The sequence below is a fragment of the Diadema antillarum genome, unplaced genomic scaffold (assembly GCF_040938485.1).
Source record: "Diadema antillarum isolate AM-2024a unplaced genomic scaffold, OU_Dant_1.0 scf00000145, whole genome shotgun sequence".
In the NCBI taxonomy this organism is placed as follows: domain Eukaryota; kingdom Metazoa; phylum Echinodermata; class Echinoidea; order Diadematoida; family Diadematidae; genus Diadema; species Diadema antillarum.
Genome location: NW_027271034.1, coordinates 709888 through 736739, shown reverse-complemented (window position 1 = coordinate 736739; position 26852 = coordinate 709888). Strand labels below are relative to the sequence as shown.

Sequence of the window (26852 nt, the reverse complement as noted above, 5' to 3'; positions counted from 1 at the left end):
ATTTTTCTCAATAAACCGTAACTGTAGACGGTTTAGTCTAGAAGCATTTTTATTATAACTATTGCTCACATTTTGTATATTTAACAACACTGAAGATCGATTTTATAGATTCATATTTTTACAGTGGTTGTTTCTATCCCTAACTCATATTTTAGAGCTATTTTATAACACTAATACTGGGTTTTCGTTTCATTTTCAAATGGTAAATTATGCCTTTAATGATATAGACAATGATCTAAACAGCTACAAGCTATACATTGAATCAGCTGTGATTGACAAATGACAGTCAAACAATACAAATTTTCATCTAAACTTGGATTATTTAGGAAGGGACACTGCACTGTTGCACTCTTGAGAAGGTTATCCTACAAAACAACCTCCAATTTGGGGAAAATTCTCTATAAATTCTAATACTGATTCTTCACTAATTTATTATTGTCAATTCCATTGTGTGTGTGAGTTTATTTTCAATCATGTTTATATTACTAATGGTAATCATGCAAAAGTTAAAGATCATAACATTCTAAAAAGGAAAGTACTTTATACTAATGATCTACACTGTTTTTATTTTGCACTGCACACTTTTACTTATATCCCACACCGAGGACTACATACAATGTAGTCTGGGCACTCAGTTACATTGTGCAGCTGTATAAGCAAACAATATAAGTATAAGAACAACTGATTACACATGGGAACTATGCAAGATCCAGTACCTGACTGATTACATAAGTTACAAGCTGTAGGCAAAACTTGATTGATGATATCAAAGAATCTATCTCCTCAGATGCACATTCAGTGAGAAATTCCATACAGGTTGTACGCGATAACATACACTTTGTACAACATGCATCAAATCTGACCTGACAATAGTGCCTGTTTACTGTATTACAACATTTAAAGGAGAATGAACCCTATTAAAATTTAGTCTGTGAATTGAGTAAATGCAGCAATATTAGTAGAACTCATCAATGAAGTTTGAGAAAAATTGGACAATCCATTCAAATGTTATTGATTTTTTAAGTTCAGTGAGCACTGCTTAATGATGAGAAGACAACAGTTTGTAATGTCACACATAGGCAACGATGTCAAGTGACTATATCTCGAGAAGCTTTTCCTAGCATGTTGAAAAAACACTTCACCTTACCTCTTTCAGAAAGCAGGAGGAATTAAATACTATCCCTTACATGCATGTCAGTATTAAGAGAGAATATGTACTTTTCATTAAAAAATTACATTTTGTGGAATTCTCTTAATATTTTCTTTCTATTGCTGTCCATGGGGATGTGTGATGCAACAAAATGTTGTAGTCTTCTCATCTAGCAACGGCGGCGGCACCAAAACTTTTAAGAGTCACTAACTTTTTAATGGATTGTCCTAAACTTTACTGAGTTCTACAACACTAGTAATACAGCTGCATTTTATACTCATATGCTATATCCATATCTGTTCATTATATCTGGGTTTCATATTCTCCTTTACACCTTGTACTTCATTACATTGAGGAAGCTAATATAACTTCTAAATTACAAATGCGAGTACCTTGCTGATTGTTCATATAAAAGTAGCTTTCACCATGGAAAAAGAATGTCTGTTCTTATCAAGAAAATAATGGTTATCTGTCCTCTCTCACATCTACTTCTGGTACTCTTTTTTTTTTTTTTTTTTGTCTATTATATGTTTTGTCAGTTTCCCAACTTGTTTCATAGTGTGTATATCTTGTATGTTTGATGTGTTCTTCACCTGCTTTTTACCATGTGTGTGAAAATGTGCACAGTGTATGTTATCTTACACTTGTACATGAATATGAAATAAATGAATGGAACTAAAGAAATATAACTCAATATCATGTTTTATTAGACATTGTCTAAACTGGCTAATTGAAGTCACCGAATCTTCACATTCTATTTCTGGTGAAACTTCCTTATGTTCCACCCTCCATGTGCATGTACGCGTCTGTGTGAATGCTAATGTAGGAGTAGGGTAGTGTAGAGTGGTACAATGTATGTCAAAATTAGTGGGGGACACAAGGAAGTCTTGCGCTATTTCTTTTTTCAATCCTTAAACAAGTAGAATCATAGCCTAAAATAATTTCCTTGAGAAAATATGAATTATGCTCTGTATCAAGAAGGCAATGATACATTTTGTTCCTGACAAAAGAAGTACACGTGTATGGTAGTAGCTTGGTGGGTCATAAGTTTGTGATATTTTCCTTCTTGGGATCATACAGATCATTGTCTGTATATCAATGGTGCTATTTCAAGACCCTGATGCTAACAGTCATTCATTCAGATTATCATTCTCAATCATAAAATGACACAAATAACAATTTAAGAAGTTTTAACTACTGGTACTCTCCTTATATGTTCACATTAACAGTACCATCAAGCACTTTATTCTCTTGGTTTGTGCAAACTTCAAATAAGATGTGATCTAGACAGATTCAAAACAAGGCAACAAAGCAAGTACCTTAATAAGATTGTAGCACTCGATAGAACAAATCAAGCAAAATTTCAACAAAATACACTAATGAAACTCCTTTAACATGATTCTTGGAGACAGTCTTTGTGACAGGAAAGTCTAAACACAAATAATAAACCAGTATTTCAATGCTTCATGTCAAGCACACAGAAGTTCTGTTACTGGCATACTGAAGACTGATCAAGTTAACTACTTTACACTAGTTACAGTGTACTTCCGTACATTTATCACATGTATAACGAAACACATTCTTCTACGATATTCACATTTTGAATCTTTTTGGTATAGGGCATCTTGGTATTCCTCTCACCAATTAAATATCTTTCTGTAACAAAGAGTCACATTGATTCACCATAATATTATTCAGCTATGAAAGGCTAATTTTCCTATACAGATTTTGAAAGATGAATTTTATAAAATGACACCTTTAAAAAAAAAAAAAATCGAAGTGTACTACAGTATAATACTAACTAGTTGCAAACAAGGAACTGATGCATTTTACATGCCACAATTGTGCAATACTGATTTCCCCCAACTGTACAAGTAAGCTGGGTTTTTTTCCGCATACAGATGTTTTCATGAAGGAGGTCATATACATTTTCGCAAATTGAGATATGGGCTATTACACCAGCGCATGGGTGTCATTTTCGCATGTTGATAAATTTACAGTCCAACAGTGATTAGCAAAATTTGCAAAAATAACATCTTATCAGTACCATTTGCAGGTGATATTTCCTGATATACCTCACCCAGCCCAGAAGGATGCATCAGGGAAGGATGAACTTATACAGTACATACATTCTAAGCAGGCACTATTTAAACACAAACATCACATAGTTCAATGTGCTGAATGATCAAATAAATGGGCACTCTTTTACTTTTTCATATCATTTTATAAAATAAAAATCTCTTTGTTTGCCATCTTATTCTTTCGCACAGTTTTTCCTCCTGCATTTAGAGTGAAAACAGCGTTGAGTGGGGTACCAGTTTATTGCAGGCTTCAATGCGAGCACTGCATTGTGCTTTTTTTTTTCAAAGATTCAGCATTTCCGCAACTTCGATAACACCAATATATTTTGAAAAGAAGAGCACATGCCAGATCATAGATCACAATTGTACTGGTTACTAATAAACACTAAACAGAATGACCACGACAAAATCTACAAGCAAATGTTGCCTTAGAACTGTATTTGAAGCAAGTGTGTCATAACTGGGACTGAACACGCTTTCTCCCCCATGACTTGTTCACGACAGGCGTTCATATTGTCAAGTCCCACTCTTTTGCTTCGTGTCGGGCCCTGCACCCTCAAACGCCTCGTCCATATTGACTTCAACCCACGCGCAAACAGCGGAGGTCGAGGGACCTCCCCGACCTGAAAGGCGTGTGTACAATAAATGCCGTCTACACATGTGTTGAAATGAAAGCGAACAAGGCAATCTTCAGCATGCACGTACCCTCACAAAATAGATTCTTTCGAACGAGCACTGCGATCACAAATTCAGAACAACTTTAAGTATCTTTATAATATAATACAATACATAGAATGCAATGGCTGCAGCCAAGTATAAAGACGGGATTAGAAATTGAGAAATTTACGTACCTAAGAAGACCTCTGTCCGGATATTTGTGCAGTGCCGCTGTCTTGATAAACGACGCTTCACAGAGTTACGACCAAACGTAGATGGCAGCAAAGCATGCTACTGTATGAGAAAGGAAGATCGAATTAAAAATAATGTGATGGTACATCGTTTGATAGCAGGTGCATGGCTAGATTGATAATTCTTCAAAATCACTTGTCTTCTCAAAGCACGAAAACGCTTTTGCGTCGTCAACATTTATGAAATGAAATCACAGGAGCACTCAACTTATGCAAGTTAGCACAATATTCATTACAAACTAGAATATTTCCCATGTCCAATATCAAAGCTCAATCATTGCAGACAACAAAATCAAACAGCTGCTGCAGCTGAAGGTCCTAATCCCAAAAGTGTTAGGACATAATTGTTAGGTTACAGGCGGCACCTCTTACCAAAATGATTAGAAAAAAGTTTCAAATTTCATCAGATTGAGGCTATTTCAATGATAGCAAACTAAAATAGACGCTATAGGCTCCTGGACAGTGCAGGGCCGGGTTAAGCGTCACTGCACAAGGTAACCCCCCCCCCCCCCCCCTGCTCTGATGGAAAGAATCTCCGGGAGTTAAAGGAATCGTATATAGTTTTGGTCGAGACTTAACTTCAGGTTTTTATCATATTTGGTGAGATAGTGAGAAACCTCATATGAAATATGAAAGAGCATGTAATTCCAAGAGCCAGGATTCAATGTTTATTTGATGAAAATTGGTTTTGAAATGACCAAGATATCCAGAACAGAGCGATCCTGATAAAGGTGTGGGACCCACCTTTTATTACGATCGTTTTGTTTTATTTTGTTTTTGGATGTTTCAGCTATTCCAAACCGATTTTTATCAAATAAACTTTGAATTCCTCTTAAAATGGCATGCTCTGTACTATTTCATAAGTGTTTTCTTGGTATCTTGCAAAATAGTTAAAGCCCAATTTTCATCTCCACCAATACTGTACCATCCCTTGAAGAGCTAAAAGATAGGAAGGGGAGCAGCAGTCCCCGGCCCTGCCCTGTGGAATGTGTCCTTTTTATTTACTTTTCGACAATTACGACTGCAAATAATTCCAGTTATATCAAGGGCCTATATAATATATACGGCAGCAGCCTTGGAGGGCGTACCTCAATGGAGGAAACATCGCTGCGACTCGTGCGACTCCAGAGACTAAAAAATGGCTTGCGCTCTCATCAAGATCGAAGGAGACCCAAGAGCGACTTTAGAAACATGTTCAAATAAGAATGATGGATAATTATTCATCCAGAAGTCCAGACGTCGTCACGACGTCTCTATAAGTCGCCGTTAAAGATGGGTCTCCGCAAAGCCCAGTCGTTGAAACGTCTTGGATGCTTCGCGAATAAAATTAGTCCCCGCGATTTGGCTGCGACTCGAAGGAGACGTCGCGGGGACGTCGCGGAAAAGTTTTCGCGACCGGCTGGAAACTGGAAAGAGTCCGAAAAATCATGTTCGATTCTCTCGCGAGATTACAGTGGACGTCGCGGAAACACGAGTCGCCACTCACCAGGTCGCCAAATAGTCTCCTGCCCTACATAATTTTGCATCACAGTACACAAAAGCTTTTTCAGATAAGAAACAATGATGATCGAGAGGACATTGTACACAGCGAAGGTCTTTAAATAGTAGATGTTCTATTCAATAATATAAGGACCATTTTCAACCATCCAACCAAGGAGAATGATCCAACCAACACCTTTATAGCTATACTTCCTCTTTCGAAATCTCTTGCTGAGTATACACGGGAAACAAAACAGAATCTGATATTACAGTCTATGGTATCATAGTGCAAGTTAATGATCTTTCCTGTAACGAAGGACGTGTATGCATGAATCAAACAGAATAGATTGGCGTTCACGCGCGTTATTGTTGAAAGAGATATTATGAAAGAGAAAGATGATGAAAAGGAGCCCTAGTTTCTCTCAAGGAACTGCTTCTTCTTGTTTTCAATTACTTTAGTGTTCAGTGAAACTTTCATGCTCAAAGATGGAGAGTAGAGATATACTCCAATAGCTCTTCTTAAAGTGACAATATTGAAGATGACCCAGAGGGATGAATGTGTATACGTAAAGATACAGATTCCTTCGTCAGAATACTGATGTCAATAATGTGCATGCATGCACTTTATCTATAATATTCAAACATATCAAAATGCACGTACAGGCAAGAAGCAAACGTGACATCAAAGATATAGGAAATAGTAATATGTAATAGTAATATATGAAATTAATTATCGAAGGCATATGCTCTTGACCATAATGATTATACTAATTATAATTATAGGCTATAACACTTGACTCCACTCCCACACACTTACCACACAATGCCATGACTGTTTCCTCTCCAATAAGCAGGGGCGTATAACAGACAGCAGGGAATGGGGTTATATTGCATCTTTCCAGTTTGTTTGTTTGGTTTTATTTCTGCATTTTTCATTATTTCGATTCAAAGTAACATCATGACATTTTTTTTTTTACATTTTCAGTACAAAATAACATCCTCCATAACATTTCCAGCATTGCGTACAAAGGAAAATATACAGTACATACCAAACGTATACAAGTTAATTGTCAGCGATGATGATAAACGACGTCATTTTAAAAGGAAATGTTTATAAGTTGAAAAATGCATCAGACCACATAATATTTATCGTAGGCGTGTGCTTGAAATGATAGTGGCCTGAGGAAGTGGTAGTGAAAAAAAAAAATCGAAAAAGAGTAGGAGTGTCAAGTCTGATATTGTGCAAGGTGCATCGTGCTAAGTGCGGAAGTGCATGGACCTCAAAAAAATGGACAACTGCGAATAAAAATTAACAAGGATTCAGAAATTAGGCGCATTAAAACCATAATGCAAATGAGACACTTGAAACAAGTTCCGATGTCAGACACAGTTTCAATTCAATTGGTATATCTGGATAATAAATATTTTTGATGGTTGCTTTGAAGGAATAAAGTGCTGTTCGTGACTGGTAATAGGTTCCATACGTCAGCAGGGGCGGATCCAGGAATTCTGTAAAGGGGGCGCAACTAATATTTCTGGTGCCACTTCCGGGTTTCATTTCATTTTTTCTTTTTATTTCTTTTGATTTTAACGATAAATAAAGGGGGGCGTGCGCCTTTTGCGCCCCCCTCTGGATCCGCCACTGCGTCAGGACCATGATGTCTAATACTGATTTATGCGCTAACAAAGATCTAGGGTTATTGAGATGAAAGTCGGATGAGTGGCGTGTGGTACGGGGTACAAGAATGGATATCAGTATTGTAGGCAAAGAATGATTCAAATGAAGATGGAAGTAGGTGTGTGACATGCGTAAACATAAAAATGGCTATTTGGAATGTATGGATATCCTCAACTTTGAGAGCTTTCTTGTCTTTGAAAATGGGAGTGGTATGAGCAGTGGGAGCATACTAGTATCAATTGCTTTCTTTTGTGATAAAAAGAGTACTTCGATTTTGGTTTTTGCAGCAGTTCCCCCAAACAATGTTGCAATTATGCAGATGCGGAAGAATAAAAGCATTATAATAACACAAAGAGAGACTTTACAGATAACAGGTCTTTCAATCTACAAAAATACTAAGATATTTCTAAATATCAAACTTATACATTATCAACGTGATCATGCCAGGTCATTGGCGTTCATTGAATTACGCCTAAAAATTTAACTGAAAATTTCCTAGTAAGAGTTCTTAAGGGTGGAATCGAGGTTGGCATACAGTCAGCCCCCCTCCCAGACTTCGAGGGGAACATATTTTTATAAGGTGTATTCTTTTTGCAATTATTATCAACACTCTTCATCTTCATACTATCATTATTATTACTAGTTATGTATTATTGCCATTATATCCTCTTATTATTGTCATCATTGTCATTATCGTTCTTATCATTAATTTACTATTGTTATTATTGTCATCATCTTCGTCGTCGTTACCTTGGGGTGTTTTTTTTTTTTCATATTAGTGTATTTTCTGATCCCTAAAGACCATTTTCTTCTGCCTCAAATGCGATGGTTTTTTCCAATGTTTAATAAGAGAGTTATAAGGGATGAGATAAATACATGAAATCTTTACTGTTATTGCTATTATTACTATCTGTCACATCATTACTATGTATAACAATTACAAGATAATCTTGTAAATGGCACGCCAGGAATGTGGAAGGGTTCCAGCTCCCTGATGTTCGCACGCAGCAAACGAGCGCCTGTATAAGTTGCGGTGCTCGTTTATGAAAGAAAACCCTTGCACAATAAACTGAACGGTTCCAGTGATATCCCTTAATACTTAGTTTTCTTGTTCTTCCGATCGAACATTTTCATAAATTCCACCAAATTTGTGTGTGCAGTAGATGATTAAAAAGTAATTCATATAATGTAAAAAAGAAAAAAAAAAGAAAAAGAAAAAACTCTCATGGAGGGGTACCTCTTCAACACTCCATGATCTCCCCCCGGGCCCCTTTCCATCTCCATAATAGTACACAAAAGACGCGTGCACATGCGAAAATACGATCTATAAGCATTTGCATTGTCCTGAATAATTATATTATTTGTTTTTAACTTTTTATCGATTTTTCTTCTTGATACTCCCAGTTATTATGTACCAGATCACTGAATTGAAAATCTGAAAATGCAAAAGCTCTCTCGTGTGGGAGGGAGATACCACTCCCACACCCTCCCCCTTCTGCCCATCTTCTTAGATTACACCTAATGAAGACGCAGACGTTGAAGAAAAAGGTGACAGATACCACAATTTTCACATTGCCTTGCATGATTATTCCCTTTTTTTTGGGGGGGGGGGGGTAATCATTTCCCAATACTTCCTCAAAAGTGTGCACCTAAATGGTTGAATTTTGATTTTGGTTTAATTTTATGTCAATTTATGTTTTGCCTGTAGCATCATTTAAAAAAAAATCATATTATCGATCTGCAAACTCAAAATTCCAATATCATGGATGTATACAGAATGTGATACCAATATATGTATCTTTCCCAAACAATAGGTCTCATAATGGTATATTTCTTTATATTATAATGAATAGCGCCGCCATTTGTTGACCTTGAGAAATATTAACCACAAAAAGTAGTGAAGGTTGACTTGCTTTTCCTTTGTGGCAAATATGAAAATGTTTGGTATATGATATAAAACATATACTGGGATTAAAGAAATATAAAGAAAACAACATTAATTTAGCATATTTCCTCTGTATTTCTTTATACTTTGGAAAATAGCGCCCTCAATGGATGACCTTGAGAAATTTCAAATGTTGGGACATGTAGAGCATGAGTTGCAGTACCCATGTGCCAAAAAGTTGAGGGTGATACATCATAAAATAATAAAGAAATGATTATAGGGGAGCACAATGTGCCCCCCTAACCCTATACCCTATAGGTGTTTGAATGTGTGCACGCGCGCGTGTATAGTTATTTGAGTTTGCATGAAGAATTTGAGGTATAAAGGTCACCAATATCATAATAGGAGCTCCCTCGTGGAGACTTAGTGAGCTCCTTTGTGGAGACGTACATTATGAGCTCCCTCGTGGAGACAATATGAGCTCCCTTGTGGAGACGATATGAGCTCCCTTGTCGAGACTTGGTATATTTAATATTCTTGTTCATATCTTAAGATTTGTAATGTTTTGGTATATGTTAGTGTTGTCTGGGGTAAATTATTTGTATAGGACCCCAAATTTCTCTATCTCTTCTTTCTTCCTTTAAAATAACAACTATATACGTCAAACTAAACCTAAAATCCTATCACAACCCTGTCCCTAACCCTAATAAGTCCTTGGAGAAAAAAAGATGCGGGAGCAAATGTCGTGTCACCGTAATCTGGACTACTACTATTATAAAGTATTCTTTTCTGCATTAAGAATTTACTCTCGAAATTAATACCTCACCGTCCTCATACCAACAGGGTCTGTCTCATGAAGTCATCTTTACATACCGTATGTAGCAGGGCCGGCGGAGCGTTTTCAAAAGTGGGGGGGGGGGGGGGGCACTTCCGGGGTTTCATGAGCTAACAAGAAAAAAAAAAAAGGTCTTCAGCTCATCTTTCTCTTTCCACATTTCCGGGTTTCTTCACAATCAGCTGACAGCAACAAAAGCATAACCTTACCGCGCTCACACTTCTAGGTCTCTATCTATTTTTTTAAGTCTCATAGTGTGTCTCACGAGCGAAAAGTCTCTCACAAGGCTTTCATGAACATAATGAAACTATACCCAAACTCACAAAAAGCTTCCTCATGCACTGTCTTTTTCAGCCATCCGTAGGTACAGTGTCCTATTCGCAGGGAGGTCAAAGAGGTTCTAAACCTCTTTAGGGAGGTGGAACTCCCACGTGGCCACCTCCCTGCCTTACCATTTACAAATCGGCCGTTTGTGCGAACCGCGCTAAACACCATTGATATTTAATTAGTCTGCTGCCCTCTGTACAGCTCTCGCGCCCTAAACCTGCACGCAGTTTGCGAGCGCTAGCGAACGTGCTCCCCCTCCCTCTTGTCTCGGAGATAGAGATCTCGCGATCTCGTTCCTATCCCCTCGATAGCTCGGCGGTACCTACCTTACGTTGTCCATTGTACATTTATGTGGCACGGACCGATACGGAGGCGATCGCGAGCGACATCGTCAACAACGGGCCGTGGACTGACTAACGTTAGCGTTCGATGTGTTGTAAATCTGGTCGATTTCGTCCCAAACAAGCGGGCAAAGTTGCCCAAAATTTCATTGTCGGGCAGTGGAAATGGCGCAGGCGACTGTTGAACATACACGCACAGTTTGTCATGAACTGAAAAATGGTGAGTATTGAACATTTACGAGAAATCTTATCCAACATGTGTGTTTATGTTGTCGTAAAAAGACCGTAACTTCCTTGGCCCTGTAGTGTTAAAAGTGTTACTTAGTACCCACGACAGGAGTTGTACAGTGGCTCCTCGCCTCTGAGGCTCTGTCACGGCTATGCAATTTGCCAATATGTTTATGTCCACACTGCACACACGCATTACACTTATTGACTTTATACTTAGACTGTTCTTAACATCCTGTTCATTCAGGTCGGTAGGCGGTGTTTGAGAAAACATTATTGGATTGCTATCTTTTTAGTATGGTATAGAAAGTCTGGTCATCTGCCGAGGAAGATGTAATACTTGCTTGTTACAGCTATTATAATGTCATAAGTTTATGGCAACGTACCGGTGGTATTCTGTGTGTAGCCTAACAAGTAACATCGTAACTTGACCGAAAGATCCGTCTGTATCTGGTTGTCAGGGATATGTTCCACGGAGACTGCGTCTGGCTTCACGGATCCCCACAGCGATAACGTCAAAAAAATAAAGACTCCTCCGGACAGACGGATCTTTCTGTCTACATCGTAACATGACTGAGTATGTTTACACAGTGGCAACACACCACAACCAACTCAATTTGAGTTTGACTTCGGCAGTGTCAAAGATAGCAACACAAGGTATACTTGGGTGACCCGCACCTCGTTATAGTTAATGTTTATGCATATTTGAATCACTTTTCGTCACTGAAATTCTATGAAATCCCATTTACATACTGGAAAAATGCTGAAGATTCCAATGGAACCACAAATTCACTGTTCGATACCGGAAATTTGCAGCTATCGTCCTCAAACGCGAACGATGCGAAAAAGTTGCGCGCTAAGGAAGGGGCCCGCAACTCGCCACCCGCTCCCATAGACAAAGCACGTAAAAGATGTGTGAGGGTGACCGTGATGTTCCCATAGACAAGCACGTAAAAGATGCGTGCGGGTGACCGTGATGATACTTATAACATGTATTCCTTATATAAATGTCAAATTTTCGTGAAAAACTGCTCGTTTTTCATCACACTTTGCTTGTTTGTGGTAACCCTGCCAAGTTTCAAGTTTTTTAAGGGATACTGAACACAGTCTCGGGCATAATTTTTTGTTCAGTGCGCTTGTAACAATTTTAAGCCGGGTAGCGGTATTCAGGCCCCTGGCGAGCTATGGGCACCTCACTATACAACTGCAATATTTGATATGCATAGACGGGTCTACTTAATGATATTGTATGTACAGGCAGTTTCTTTGGTCATGCACCAGTCTCACAAGAAGTTTAACAGATTATGTCAAATCACAAGTTTACAGTAGAGACATACAGTGTGACAGATAAATGAATTGAAAGAAGAATCTGTGTATCGGTATGGGTTTATTAAATAAGCCCTTGAACCTTGACCAGTGAAGATATAATCCTCATAGCAGCAGTGAGCAGCTTGTCCATGAAGCTGAGCTCGGATGGTTGTGCTACGTGATAAAAGGTGACAGTGTCGAAAGCACAGTTCATTATGATACTTTTTTTTATTATCTTTTCTTTCTTACTCTTTTCTTATTTATTATTATTTTGTTATTATTATTATTAATATATATATATATATTTTTTTGCGGTTACTCCAATGAAAGAATGTATGAGTTCATCCTCCCAGTTCCACCGCCCTTGGCACTTTACTCACATTAGGGTGCCAGGCATTATCACATTGTTCATTAGCGTTAAAAGCAACTATACCGTGACATTAATCATAGTTGCTAAATTCAGCGACACTGCACATACAGGGACTCACGACACCTACAATGACATCTTACATTTGAAGGTCTCATTTCCATTATAACCCTGTCACACCGAGCTAGTTCTCACTAGGTTCTCAACAGTCCCTACCCTGTCCAAGAAAATCAGTGAATTAATTTAGTGTTTAATAGTTGGGTGTTAATGTACCAATGTAGCCTAGCCAAGAGAAGTGCACTGTGCAGTTCCTCCTGCTTAATGGAAACTGGATAGATACACTGCCATTCTAAGCCTCTACAGTTTAGAAATTTCATTTTATTTCCTTCAGAACATTCTCCATGAAGTTGCCTTTTGCACTTGAGCTATCAAAATATTGTGAAGATGACTGCCTGTTGGCATGTACAATGTAGACAGTTTTTGTGAGCTCAAATTTTGCCTTGAGTACATTATGTATCAACTGTACCCCCAGTTTTAAAGGTCTCTCCATCAGCAAAAGAAGAAGAAAGAGCAAACAAACAAACATGTGATTAATATACTGACCGTATGCATAGTGTATCTTATCATTTAATTACTGATATTTGTCCATACATGAAAGTTTTGTAACATGTCATGTCTATCTGATCAGTAGCTAGCTTTGAGACAAAATCTTTGAACATATTATGTACACAAATGACACATCATGCAAGATATCATTGATTTGGGTAGTATTTTACAGTCTTACGGTGTATCTATAGACGTACCCTTTACTAATAGAAATTAGTCAAAACAATTTGCCAAGGTTGTTGTGCACTACTGGACAGCCATTGAGAGAAAAACTTTATCTTGTATTGATACTTGGAGTTGATATAGACTTTTAATCATGACTATGATAGTACTACAAACGATGTAAATTTTGCTCCTTTGGAAAATCATTGCTCAGGCGCAGTATAGGATTTGTCTGGTTAGAACCTTGTATTTGTGCAATGAAATCATTGTCTTTAGTTTGCAAATTATTATTGGGACTCCCGTACCACCTAGTGGTAATATTGTCAGAGTACGTACTTGCTTCTATGGTGGGCAAACTTGGGCAGGCATTGTACATATATGTACAGATGTACATGTATTGTAATTGTTGAGAACAATCTCTGTTACAAAAGTATGCATGAAATGAAAGATACAAAGTATTAATACTTTATTATTATTAGTTTATTCGCTGTTACGCCCATGTAATTGTGCCATTATGCAAGTTTTTCATATCCTTCAATTTAATCACAGTTGGCTTTGTATCATTGCCATGACATTTGATGTTTTGTTTTCATGAACATTTTGCAAACGAAAGTGTACAAATGAGAGAGGAGGGGAAGCCACTCTGCACACTGTTTTCAATCACAACATCCAATGCATGTCGTTTCATATGCAACAAGTCTTGTTTGATCACGCAAGACCTTTCGCTTCCATGGTAATGGCCCACTCCACCACAGTTTTGCAATGAAGGTATGTACCTGTACCTTATTTAAAAGTTTGCAATCATTAAACAGTCGGTGATTGATCAGGCTCTCCGGTAAATAGTATTAGGAATAGATACACATAGTAGATAGAATAGCACTAGATACATGTACTAGATAATTTTGCTTGCACGTGGATTTCATAAACTGAGTAATTTTGTAACCTTGGAGGAAGACAAAATAGACCAAAATCAGGTTTGCATTTTAAACATTCTCTGGTCCAGATAGTGCAATGACTGTGTACAAACATCAGACACAGGGGTCCAGGCAAGCCAGGTACATTGTAGTAATAGACCTCTGTTTTGCTGTATACAGCATACATTTAGCAAGTCTAATATTTGCGAATCCGGACTTCCCGACAATTTTGCAAGTGGTTAAATTTGCGATAATGGAGTACAGTGCTGAATGGAGAAATGTATGCATGCACATCACATTCATATTGGGATCAGAGTTATTATTTTTGCATGTTTTTAAATTTGCGAAAGGATCTGACTCCCAAAATTTGAGAAAATAAAAACCTCGCAAAACATTTTGTGTATAATTGTGTTACTTGTTTGTGCATGTTCAACAGTTATAGTATGCAACTTATAGATGTGGGGCACTATTCTCTAATGTTTATCATGTCATTACTTAAAATTGTATTGATTGAACAGTCTAGTGATAATCTCACACAATGTCAAGGACTCATTGATCATGCTGAGACAATGCCTAAATATAAATGTACTGTTGGCTGTCAAGTAGTGTGGGATCCCTGTACTGCAACTTCTGCCACTTCAGATACAGTGCATTATCTGTTATGACACATCCTGTAGTAACAGCCACAGTGGGGGTAAGGGAGGATGGGCAATCTGTTATAAAACACACTTGGTGTATTATGTGTTGGCTGGAGCTGTCAGTCGGTTATGGCAATTTATGAAGAAATATGAAACTTCTTTACTGCAAATGACTTCCCCTTTTGAGTAGTGAATCACAAGACAAATTGTAATGTAGCAAACACATTTTAACCTTTCTTTTTTTTTTCTCTCTCTCACTCTTCCCATCAGAACTCTAAAGACTCTTTCTGACTTGTTTTTGTTCCTTAAAAAGAATATTTTTTATACCATTTGAAATGATAGCTACTGAGATATTTTTTTTTCCATGAGTGTCTTTGTGTATTTAAGCACAAGTGTAGAACTTTTGACATGCATTATTATCATTATTTTTTTTTTGTAGGAACTTACAGTATTGGTTTACAAGTACCTCTTATCGATATGTTTTCCTTATTAGCATGTTTGATGCATTCTTATTGTAGTTGTATTTCTCAATGTCATATTATTGTTATTATGAAACTCCTAATACATCCGTTCAATTAAAGATTAGTATAGAACCTGTAAGTATGAAATAGTATGTGTGTGTGTGTGTGTGTGTGTGTGTGTGTCTGTTGCCTTTGTCAAGTTTCGTTTGTCTGAACAAAAGTTGTTGATCTTACCAACTGACCTCTCATTTTTTCCATAGATATCAGTGGTTCGAATGGCAATGCTTATTAGCTCAATTTCAAAGACCGAAATGCATCACTCAGACAATGAAAGGAGGTTTTACCCTGTTTCATTCTACCACTCTAGAAAAGAAAGAGAAGAAAACACCCCAAACAACCCATTATTCCCAGGGTCTTACTGAAAATCAGGCATGAGGAAGTACAGTTTTGCCCCTGAAATGTATGTTTGCCTTATACAATGTAGATCCATCATGCAATACTCTATACATGTAGTCACAAAATAGTGCCAATGTACGGTAATTTCATTCTGAAAATAATTTCTTTCAGTATTTAAACCTGTCTGCACCAAGGTACAAGTAGTAATGCAACAGACTTGTTGTTGATTTGTTTTCTGTTTTTTATTTGTGGTTGTTTTATACACAGTTTTTTTTTGTGTGTGTATTTCCAATGTGATATAATAGCTCTGTTTAAAGTGAAATTTCATCCTAATATTATGTTGCTTTGTATAACAATAACTCCAATACTCGCATTTGATTGGTCATTGCATGGCTGCTGTTGTAAAGATTGATCAACAATTGCACAGAACTATGAAATGGTGCCATGATATCAGATGTATGCCATCAACTGAGAACAATCATGTGGTCATAATAATAGCCCCCCTCCCTCCTGAGATTGCCTGTACAACCATGGACCTACACTGTACATCGTTGTTGGTCCATGGCACAACACACAGTTCATTATTAATTCCTCAGTACAGAGTAAGGACAATTCTTGGTTCTAGCATCTATTTCATTAAGGGCCTGTAATAAATTTTCATCATTGCCCTAAATTAAAACAATCTCAGAAAGAGAATAGAAGTTATCAGGCTTTGTACAGAATATGGGGGATAGCATACCGTACACGTAGATAGCAACTTTTGCCTTGTATGTTGTACAGTGTACATGTAGACCTCATATGGTCAAATCATCAGTATTCAATCCTCGACCAGAGTTCATGCAGGGAGGTCTTTTCACACCTCCCTGGTTCATGCCATGAGGAGAGTTCTCTTGCAGGTATGTGAATAACCTAACTTTTGCTTTGACCTAGATCTTAGTGATAGAGTTTAGCAGGAGGTTGCTTCCTGCAGGAATTTGTGCAGGTTGGACCATCCCTAGGTTCAATGATCAACATCTTATTTATTTTGTGTAACCATAACCATTGTGTCTAGTTTTGCAAAGGACAAACCAGCTATACAAGATTTTTCCTTCATTATGTTCCTGAAGATATATCATTATACATGAAAAGGTAACATGATAACTTACAATGCATGTTGCAACAGCTGTGCCACCACCCTCATTTGTGTTACGATTGGTTTATTATGGTATTAAGGAATGTTTAACCTTGTTATATACACAAGTGTTGCATGATGATAATGTGACCATCAATTTGTTGCTACAGTACACTGTATATTGTATTCAATAATTATAATACTTAGAAACTGGACACATAAAATGATGACACAATTATTTCATAGGCCATTACCAAGAAGTGTTGCCATGCCATTGATGATACTGTGTCATAACAGATTCAAAATTCAACCCTTGCTGTGCTTTGGATTAGGTCAGATAGAGTAATAAAATGAATCCAGTTTAATTTCCTTTTATCTCTGTTAAACAACATATATGCACAAATTTGTACCTTTCAGCTTGTCATGATGTGTAAGTGAATTTTGTTAATTAAATGTTACTTTGCAACTATGGAATTGCTGTGTGAAATATCCAACATTAGTTTTACTTTGAATCAATCTTAATCTACTGCTGCGAAGACCCTAGTAATCATTTGCAAATAATGATTTATGGAGAGATCTCCTGTGTGCAATGTGATGTACATTGTACGTATAATATGAACTTCTTAAAACATTTCCACTGCTTATAAACGTTGATCTTTTTTTTTTGCGCTGAAAGTGATCTTAAGATCTATAGCTCAAATGCAGAAATTGTGTCCATGTTCATTCTTTTCCTGTGAATGTATCACATTGTCTCATGGTTGCCAAAAGTGTTTGATTTTGCTTATCAGGGTGAAGATCCTGCAGATCCTGCAGTTGTCCTGATTGAGTAGGCCTGTGTGTTGTGTTGGTGACTACACTGTGTGTCTTCTTATTTTCTTTTTAAATCGTAGTAAGTATATCGTCGCTGGGGCGACCTAAGACCTCGTATCTACAACATGTCAAATGTTCAGGAGAGCCAAAAAATATGGCAGCCAAAGCGCTGTAGCGAATGGGATAGCCTTTCCTTTGACATGCCGCGGTGGCTTCATTTATGGTGTAAGACAGTTAGGATTTGGACAGGACATCACTTAACCGATTATTTGACCATTAATCCAAAAAAGTCATTTTCACCAAAATTTCAGATACAAGGTCTTGTCACCCCAGCGACGAAATTATAGTCTTTAGTTTCCCCATTTAGTTTTGCACATGAAGACTGACTACTGTACCTTTTAGGACCTTCCGCCCATGGGTCCCTCAGGAAAACAGACTTCCCCATCACTCTTTGTAAGCCAACTCTGGTCATTTGATCGCTGCCTAACCTGAAATAGTTGGGGGAACCTGGTACTGTACAAGGAGACAATGAGATAGACCCCTGGGAAGGCTGCTTGCTAGTCTTTCATGCTGGCAGTCAAATTTTGATATCTACTCAGGTCCATGATCTACCCAAGCAGTGTGTTATAGGGAGCATGAAGTACAGTATGGTATACACTTGTACAGCCATGTATGACTTCGTGTACAAAAACATTCATCAGGTGTGGCTGAGTATCTCAAGTATCAATGCAGTGTCTTCTTTTTATTTCAAATTTCTTAATTTGCTTGAAAAAAAAAAAGAAAAAATACATGGCATGGGAGTGAAAGTCAGGAATGCATGAAGTTATTGTGCTGAGAAAGGGGTTACAAAAAATGACTGTCTGGAGCATATGCACGCATATACACTGTACACACAGAGAGACATAAACGTAAAAACAATACAAAAGACAAGCTATCACATATCAAACTAAAACAGATACAACATGCAAAACAAAATGTAAAACAAAACTAAAATTGAGATTTAAGATTATGCTTCTTCACATCTGTCCAGTGTGCAAATACATAGTTTCGGCTTGTTTGTAGAGATCATTTGTCTTTTTGTATGAATACTATGATATCTGTCTAATAAAGCTGATTATTTCTGTTGTTATAAGGTCTTTACGAAGTAAATCCTGTAAAAATAAATCAGATTTCAGATTCATCCTTCAATACAGTAAGTGATAAAAACAAACACATTGGTCATGATGTAACCACAAATATAAAAAGCAGTCACCAGTAATTCAACTTGGTAATTTTTGGTCAAAATATGTTTAAAAAAAAGAAAAGAAAAGAAAATGAACTATAGTTCTTGATGTATTTTTTATTTAATTAAAGCTGGAGAGATTGAAAAAGACAAAACATATTGGCCATTCTGCAGGCATGACCTCATCCTGTCAGACATTAACTGAAAAGGAAGAGGATAAAATGGCACACAAGCAATACAGTTATTTCTCATTTCTCCCTCTGTGTTGCCACAACAAATTCAATCAGTATTAGGAGTGGGACATTACTGTGCATGTTAACAAATGAGAGCATCAGTAAATCAAGATACGTTTGTGCAAAAAATTTGAACGTAAGTCGATTGATAAATAACCCCAAGTAACTGTTTCAAGGATCTTCATAGTTCACCTAGTTTCCGCTGTTTCCTTGCCCATGGTGGGGGTGACTGTCTTGTTACTATGGCAACCCAATGCATTTCCTGCCAGTGTTTTTTCTGACCCTCAGTCAGTGAGGTCAAAGACTTTGTGTTTCCCTGAAGAAGAAAAAAAAAACAACCCAGAAAGGACCATGATAATTAATCATCATCTCTCTTGTTTGTTTTTGTTTTGGTGTATTTGTTGGTTCATATGTATATGTGAAGGTGTGTCAGATAAAACTATGCAAATCAACCCATACAGATGTTTTAGTGTTGGTTCAAGTCCAAAGGTGTGTGTGCTGTGCAAGTTGTATGATCTTACTGTATCATGTTAGCCAATCTTCTTTTGTAATATATTTATAATATATAGTATGCAATTTGTATGTTTGTGTAAATGATACACACATTGTTCCAGTGTTGGATGTTTTGCACTTTCATGGAAGAGGTCATGGGTTTGATTCCCACTCAGTGCATACATCCCAATTGGCAAGGTGTTTAAGCCATCATGTCTCAAATGAATCAGGTTTACAAATGAACAACAAGCAATAATGAGGGTAGTCTCAGTGGCAGGGCTTTTGAAGAGTGAACATGCAAAATGAACACTGAGTAGGCTTCTCATGCTTTAGGAGACCATGATTATTACATGATTATTCTATATCACTCTTCATTTGTTATATCATTTTGCCCCCCCCCCCCCCCCAAAAAAAAAAAAAAAAATCATTTTTGTTATTTTCTTGAAAATTATGAATAATCCAGCCTTGAATGGTTGTAGTTACACGCATAAAAAACATGGAATTTGGTATACATTCAACTAGAACCTTCCATTATATGTATAAGACAATTGTATATGTCTGAAATATTCCATTTCTTTTTTCTTTTTTTTTAATCTTAATCTTATTCAAGTACATGTAGCTATATACTTATGTGCATTTTAAGAGAGAAATTGATAAAATACTTTTCTGAGAGCTCTTCTTTTATAGCACAAAGGGGCACAGGTGTACCTCATGCAGTGTTCCACTTCAATTCTGTGTTATTTTACTGTTATTTTAGTGTGTGACTTGACAGTGATGATATACAGTGTACCTTCCCAGCACCAGGTTTTCAATATTTGCAAGGGATATACAGTGAAAACAAAACACAACACAAGACCAGAGAACTTTTCATTGCCCCTTGTGGTAGAGGCTTTCATACATAATACCGTTTAAGCCTTTCTACAGCATCGCAAGAATTGTAAGACATTTGAGATTAGAATGGAATGTATGGTAATAAATTTTCAGCTGTTAAACTCTTCTAGCACTTGCACTTGTGCTAACTTTTGGTTTCCTTGTTAACAACAGCAACTTTGTAGAATTATGCTACATGTATCATATTTAACTCTCAAATATCATCATTTAATCATATTATTGTAAAGGAGTAACAGATAAGTATATTTTTTTCACATATGTATGTAGACACAATTGTGTTATGATTCTTATATGTACATGTTCAAAATGTTGCTAATAAAAACTTCAAACTTCAAACATGGCATTAGTTGATATCACTGTGTAGCCATCAGGGAAATCATTGTACAAAGTAAACTGATGTACCAATTAAGCTGAATCGACAACATTCTCTTCATTGTATTAAAGAGAAGTACCACAGAGAGAGATTTCCATTACCGGTATATGGATTCAAAGAAATGATAGTATGGATAAGTGAAAATTGCCATTTCCTGTAGGGAATAATCAGCTGACACACTGTACAGTGGACACATCAGAAGAGCAGTGGTAACCTGTATGCATTGGAGTGTTTATTGAATAATATAGGCCTACACTAAGTATGGTAGCCCTACTACATATCGACCACCTTCTTTTAAACCGACCGCGTATAATTGGCACACTGAACACTTAGTACGCACTTCCTCTGCGTGCAAAGCACATAAAAATGGATTGGCTTTGAATGTAGATGAGGATGGTGTGGGAAAACGCGATAATTCACTGTTCATTAATGGTTTTAATCAATGACAAAATTTCGATTGAATATTTTCACCGAATCGTAATGACAGCACAATGTAATGTCTATGGAAGTTTCTAAAAAACTTCGTAGACGTTTTCTACAACACGGTGTTCAATACAACTCGGTTTGCGTGCATTGTCAATGCAAAAAGAGCGGTCGATCCTAATAACGAAATTTACCGCGGGGAGCTGAAACGAGGCCACGCTAGATCGTCGGCGATATTTTTGCACTGAAACTTCGAATCGAAAAGGGAACAATGGCATTTGATAGAGCTAGATTTTCTCAATCACATAGGTCAAGTTTTTTATGTGAATTTCAGTGTTAAATATTGTTATCAAGCAAATAAACATTAGGCGGTCGATGAGTAGTAGGTCCAACCCTACTGCGAAAGCGTTATGTTGTTCACAACAAATTACAATTCATGTTCAGATTATAGAATGGTCACAGGACCAAGGCTGCCATATGGAAGTCATTTGTGACCCGCTACAGCTGACGGCTGAGCCGAGAAAATCGAGTTTGATGTCACATCATTAAAATTGGTCAAAACAATCGGATTTCTGTTTTTGGCATAATTTTGTAGTCTAATGCTTTGTCTATCATCTGACGAAATTTCGACGCTAAATGATCAAAGGAAAGGCAAGAAATCAGCGTTTTTCTGGGCCATGATTTTCCGACTTTCAACGTAATCAGAATCGTGTCCAAAGATTTGGATTTAGCGCCACAGCTTGACTCCGCCCCTAGCAACGAGGGAGTGATCTTATTGGCCAGTGCATGGCACCTGATTACTGTTTGGTCGTGTGTAGACCGCTGGCGCTAAGCTTGAGTGAACATCGCGGAGGTCGCTAGGAGCATACCTTCTATTGTCAAGCGGTGAAAACTGTCTCACCTCCCCTTGATCATGCTAACGTCAGAACGAAAACTTTGAAGGTGTTTTTCTCGAAACTCTGATTTCCACAACCACTTGACATGCGCTAACATAATCATCGATATCTCCGCAACCGAGTACTTTTATGAATTGTGCTAAATATGAAATTGAAGTAGAAGAGTAATGGAATAATGTCATGCCATTTTCAGAAAATTGTCCTCGCAGACTTTCGTATATTTTTGTTGTAGCGGGTCACATTTTATTTTAACATGCCTCCGGCTTTTGCTGAATCGTTCAGGACATTTTGTAAACCTTTTATACTGTACATGTATCCAAATGGTTTTTACTACTGACTAAATGTATGAATTGAATTGAATTGAATTGAATATTGTTCTAGGACACAGTGTGAGATATCATGCTAATTTTTAAAGTGTCCTGCAAACCAATTCTGAATCAATCCTTTTTGGTTTTGATATTTTGCTTTCAGTTTCAAAAATTTAAGCAACTCTTTATGTTAAATTATTCTTGATAAATTTCTTTTGCAAGCTAAATTCTACTTTTAGAAGTATTTCTGCTTTGTGCGCCAGGTCCATCATACCGTGTACAAGACAACCAAGTGCAGGACTCACAACTTGTTTACAGCAAGGCAACGTCATGAAAATCCTAGTGACCTTTCATTTCGATAGCAACCACCCCCCAGTATGAGGTGGGATTCCCTGGTTTTGAGTGAACCACAAACTAAATCGCTTGCCAGCTAGCAGCATGGTAGAGTGAGTGATAATGGGAAGGCACTGACTTGAGTGTGAATGGTATCATTTTGTTTTCTATCCAAATGCAGCTAATCTAACAGGACATGCAGAGAAAGTGGGACGTGAGAACTTTGAGCTGTTGAAGGTGTTAGGAACAGGAGGTGAGTATCAAAACAGCCTTGTTCTTTTTGTTATGCATTTTTAAAGTCTTGATTCCAGACAGTCTCTTTTCAAAGAAAAAGAGTGGAACATGATATTGTTGACTGCAAAATGTGCTTGAAGAAAAAACAGTACAGGAAAGGAAGCAGTATTTCTTCATGATGTATATTGAAGAGAAATATGATTAAATATTGATTTTTCCTTAGGGGTTTAGAGTAGCACATGCAGAGCCATCAAAAACAACAGCATTAAAACAACAAGAACCCTGAGCTACCTCCTCCAAATACATAGGAGAAAGAAGACACGGTCCATTTTGATAGACAAACAAAGTAAGGAAAAAATTACTGGGATATTTACACTTGAGACTCTCTTGATAGGACTTGTTTGCCCATCCGCCATTAACAAGTAACTGGTGTCTTCGATGTTGCACAAAAGTGAAGACATACAACATATTACGTGAAGAGTATACTGTAAAAGTGGTTTCTTTCGCGTACAGATACTTTCGCGGTTTCCATCGGTGCTGACTTTTTCGCGTGTGTTTAAATTCGCGGTCGGCAAAATCTGTGAATTCACAGTCGGCAAAAACTGTTTTATTTTGCACATAAAAACCAAAACTATAATCCAATTATTCTTTTATTTATTGAATAGAAATTAAAATTAAATGCAGGCTTACCGGAAATCCCATCTCTCGAATACTTTATAACATGCTTGTACCTACATTACGCGGTATCGCTGTGTGTGTGTTGACCATCAATACACTCAATGCGCGGAACCTTCGTGTGTGCATGTTTGCAATAGCATTGTATCAAGTGGCGAGTTCAAAACATTTCCTTGCGTGGTTAATTTCTCGCGACTTTTCAAAACATTTTCGCGTGATGTTAAATTCGCGGTGCAACCCCAAAGCGCGAAAAGCGCGAAAATAAAACCACCGCGAAAGAAACCACTTTTACAGTACCTGACTCCAATGTTTTTTTCAAGGATATTATTTCAAACACATCTTATGCTACTCAACTAATGCAATTACATGGCATCATGTATTGACTTTGTGTTTTGATAGGCAGTGCTCCCAAGCCTGTCCAGTGAATCATATGGTCATTGATGCATGTGAATCTATTATATATATTTTATATCTTGCACATGGGAATGGTTTATAACAAAAGGGACTTTTATCTGTTGCATATGTATCCCTGTCAAACCATGTTTGCTGACAACTACAAAAGAATATGTTTGGCTTCCCCAAGGTTTGTCAGTCATAACAACAAGAGCCCAACAGCAAATTGAGGCAACCTTTTATTCTCAGAATTGTAGTATTGTTAGAAAACAGATACATAATTTTATGTTATCATACTTGCATAAGAACTTGCACCCAGTCACTCCTTACTGATGTGATTTAGTCATATGAATAATAACAGCTTGCTGTTTGTGGGAGTTTAATCTGTGAATTTGGAAGAAAGAGGTCACATAGACCAGAAAATTAAGCGATGCTCATATTGTGCTCAGTGGGAAGTATGCTTGGTTTTATTCATGTTGGAAACTTACAATGTATCTGGTATTTTATAAATGGATATGCATTACACTGTCAAAAGATCTTGAAATTCTGACTTTTGTTATAAACTTTATCTTTCTGTCTCTTGGATTTCTCAGTATGTAGATGTAGCAAATCCATGGCATCTTATTCAGTGAATAGGGGATTTATGTATATCATCATATCTTTGTGATATTCTGCAAAGGATCAGTATTTGTTTATTGCATGTCAGCTTTTATTCCTGCATTTGCAGATAACAATTTGTAGCACTCTAGAGCTGAAATATACAGCCCACATAAAGAAATGTGGTTCTCACATTTTTCATGTCATTTTCTCCCGATGCAAAATGGATGCCAGCAATACTACACAAACAATTCATAAGTACTCCGTGCATGAATTCTCTCTCTCTCTCTCTCTGTCTTGTTCTGTCAGTTATTATATTCATTCCATGTAGTGCTCCATTATAATTAGTGATTCCGAGAATAGTGAGGTTATGAGGCCACACATGGGTTGACTGCCCGGAATACACTTTACAGAATGTACATTGTATCAATGTCGTTCACCCCTCTAATTCGACATGTAGCAAGCAATGTATCCGCCCTGCTCGTCATAAAACATGTCGTGAGGTAACCAGGAGTTTTTCATAAACATTCCATCGGCAATACATGTACAGATCCTTCCTAATGTTAAACCTCAATGGTACTAAAAGTGTGTACTGATAACTGCTTCCGCTTTTTACAACCAGAAGAGTGGAAATGGAGTTCTGCATCAATCTAGGCATGATAGAGTGTAATCAGGGAGATAAGGAAGAGAAGTGTGAAGTGGAATAGGGTGGGTGTCATATCACTTTTCATGGTAGAGTGATAAAGGTAATGGCTCATGGGGGGGGGGGGGGGGAGCTGCAGTAGCTGTCGGTAAAGTTGACATCATCATTGCGTTAAGAATAATAACGGTGATATAATCAACTTTGATTTGACACCAGAGAAGTTCATCCAGACTGTTTATTGAACATCACTTGTGTTCTCATAATTTTTCAGACAAGTGCAGTATTTTGTATACTGTACCAGTAAATGATTTAAATGTTTGAAACATAGAAAGACATATAAGAGTTATGACCTTGTAATAGCATGTACATATAATGTACTTCTAAACTGATACGTACATTGTACATACACAGTACATTGTTACAGCATTTAGTAATGGAAAAGCTGCTTGTGTTCTCATAATTCATAACTGTATTAAACAGTACTATTGATGAAAAGGAGACAAAAATAAAGGAATTAACTGCAGAGATTCCTGAATGCATCTAATTGAAATGGAACTTTTGACCTCCTAATGGCATGCAAAGAGTAGCTTGCATAGAGTTTACACCAGCAGAATGTCACTAACTTATTTCCAAAGGAGGGTGACAAAGGGTGCGTTTATCAACTCTTTTTCTCGGCAGAAACAGGTTTTCTCAAACAGCTTTCAAGGAATTTTTACGCGTTGATAAACGCAAAGCTGTTTTGAAAGCCCTTTCGGAAAGCCTTATCGAAAGCCGCATATTTGTGCTTTCCGAAACAGGTTTCCTAAACGGGTTTTCAGAAACCTGTTTGTTAAAGCCTTTTGAAGCGAGATAAACGCAAAGCTGTTTCGAAACGACTTTCTACTGCAGTTACGAAGCATACACGCCTTATATGACCTCTTCTCCTCGGATCGAAGTGCGCAATGCAGCTGTGCAGTGACAGGCCAGTTATCGTGTTCGTGAAGAGTAGATAAACGCAACTTTTTTGGAAGCCGTTTCTAAAGGGCTTTGGAAACGGCTTTCAAAAGGGCTTTGGAAATGGCTTTTGAAAGCCGTTTAAACAGGGGAAAATGATAAACGCAGCCAAAGTGATGTAATATGACAGGACGAGTTGTGTATATTCACCAAAGACACTTTAGCCCGAATTCAGGAAGGTGGTTTAAACTCAGACCATGGTTTAAATAAGCGTGAAATAGGTGTACCTTTGACATGCCCATATCAACGTGCGTTTGTTACTGGACTTCTGTTGGCGTACGCACTCTGTCAATCGTATTTATGCAGAAGAAATGTGCATAAACCATAGTATAGATTCAAACCACCCTCATGAATTTGGGCCTTTGGGTTAGGAATCTTTGGGAGCTAAGCACAGCAACAGTGTGTTATTTTCAGTATGCAAATCTTGGTTTCATCACAGCACACATTTATCATGACATTAA

The 26852-nt window shown here is 37.4% G+C and overlaps 1 protein-coding gene across 1 annotated transcript in view; it reads left to right on the top strand.

Annotated features, from left to right (window-relative positions):
* Positions 1-10763: 10763 nt before the first annotated feature.
* Positions 10764-26852, top strand: part of LOC139721558 (ribosomal protein S6 kinase alpha-5-like) — a 76536-nt gene continuing 60447 nt past the window's right edge. The window contains exons 1-2 of the mRNA XM_071632873.1: positions 10764-10904; positions 23038-23109. Coding sequence (XP_071488974.1) covers positions 10850-10904; positions 23038-23109 — 127 coding nt within the window. The 5' untranslated portion in view covers positions 10764-10849. The remainder of the gene's footprint in view (positions 10905-23037; positions 23110-26852) is intronic.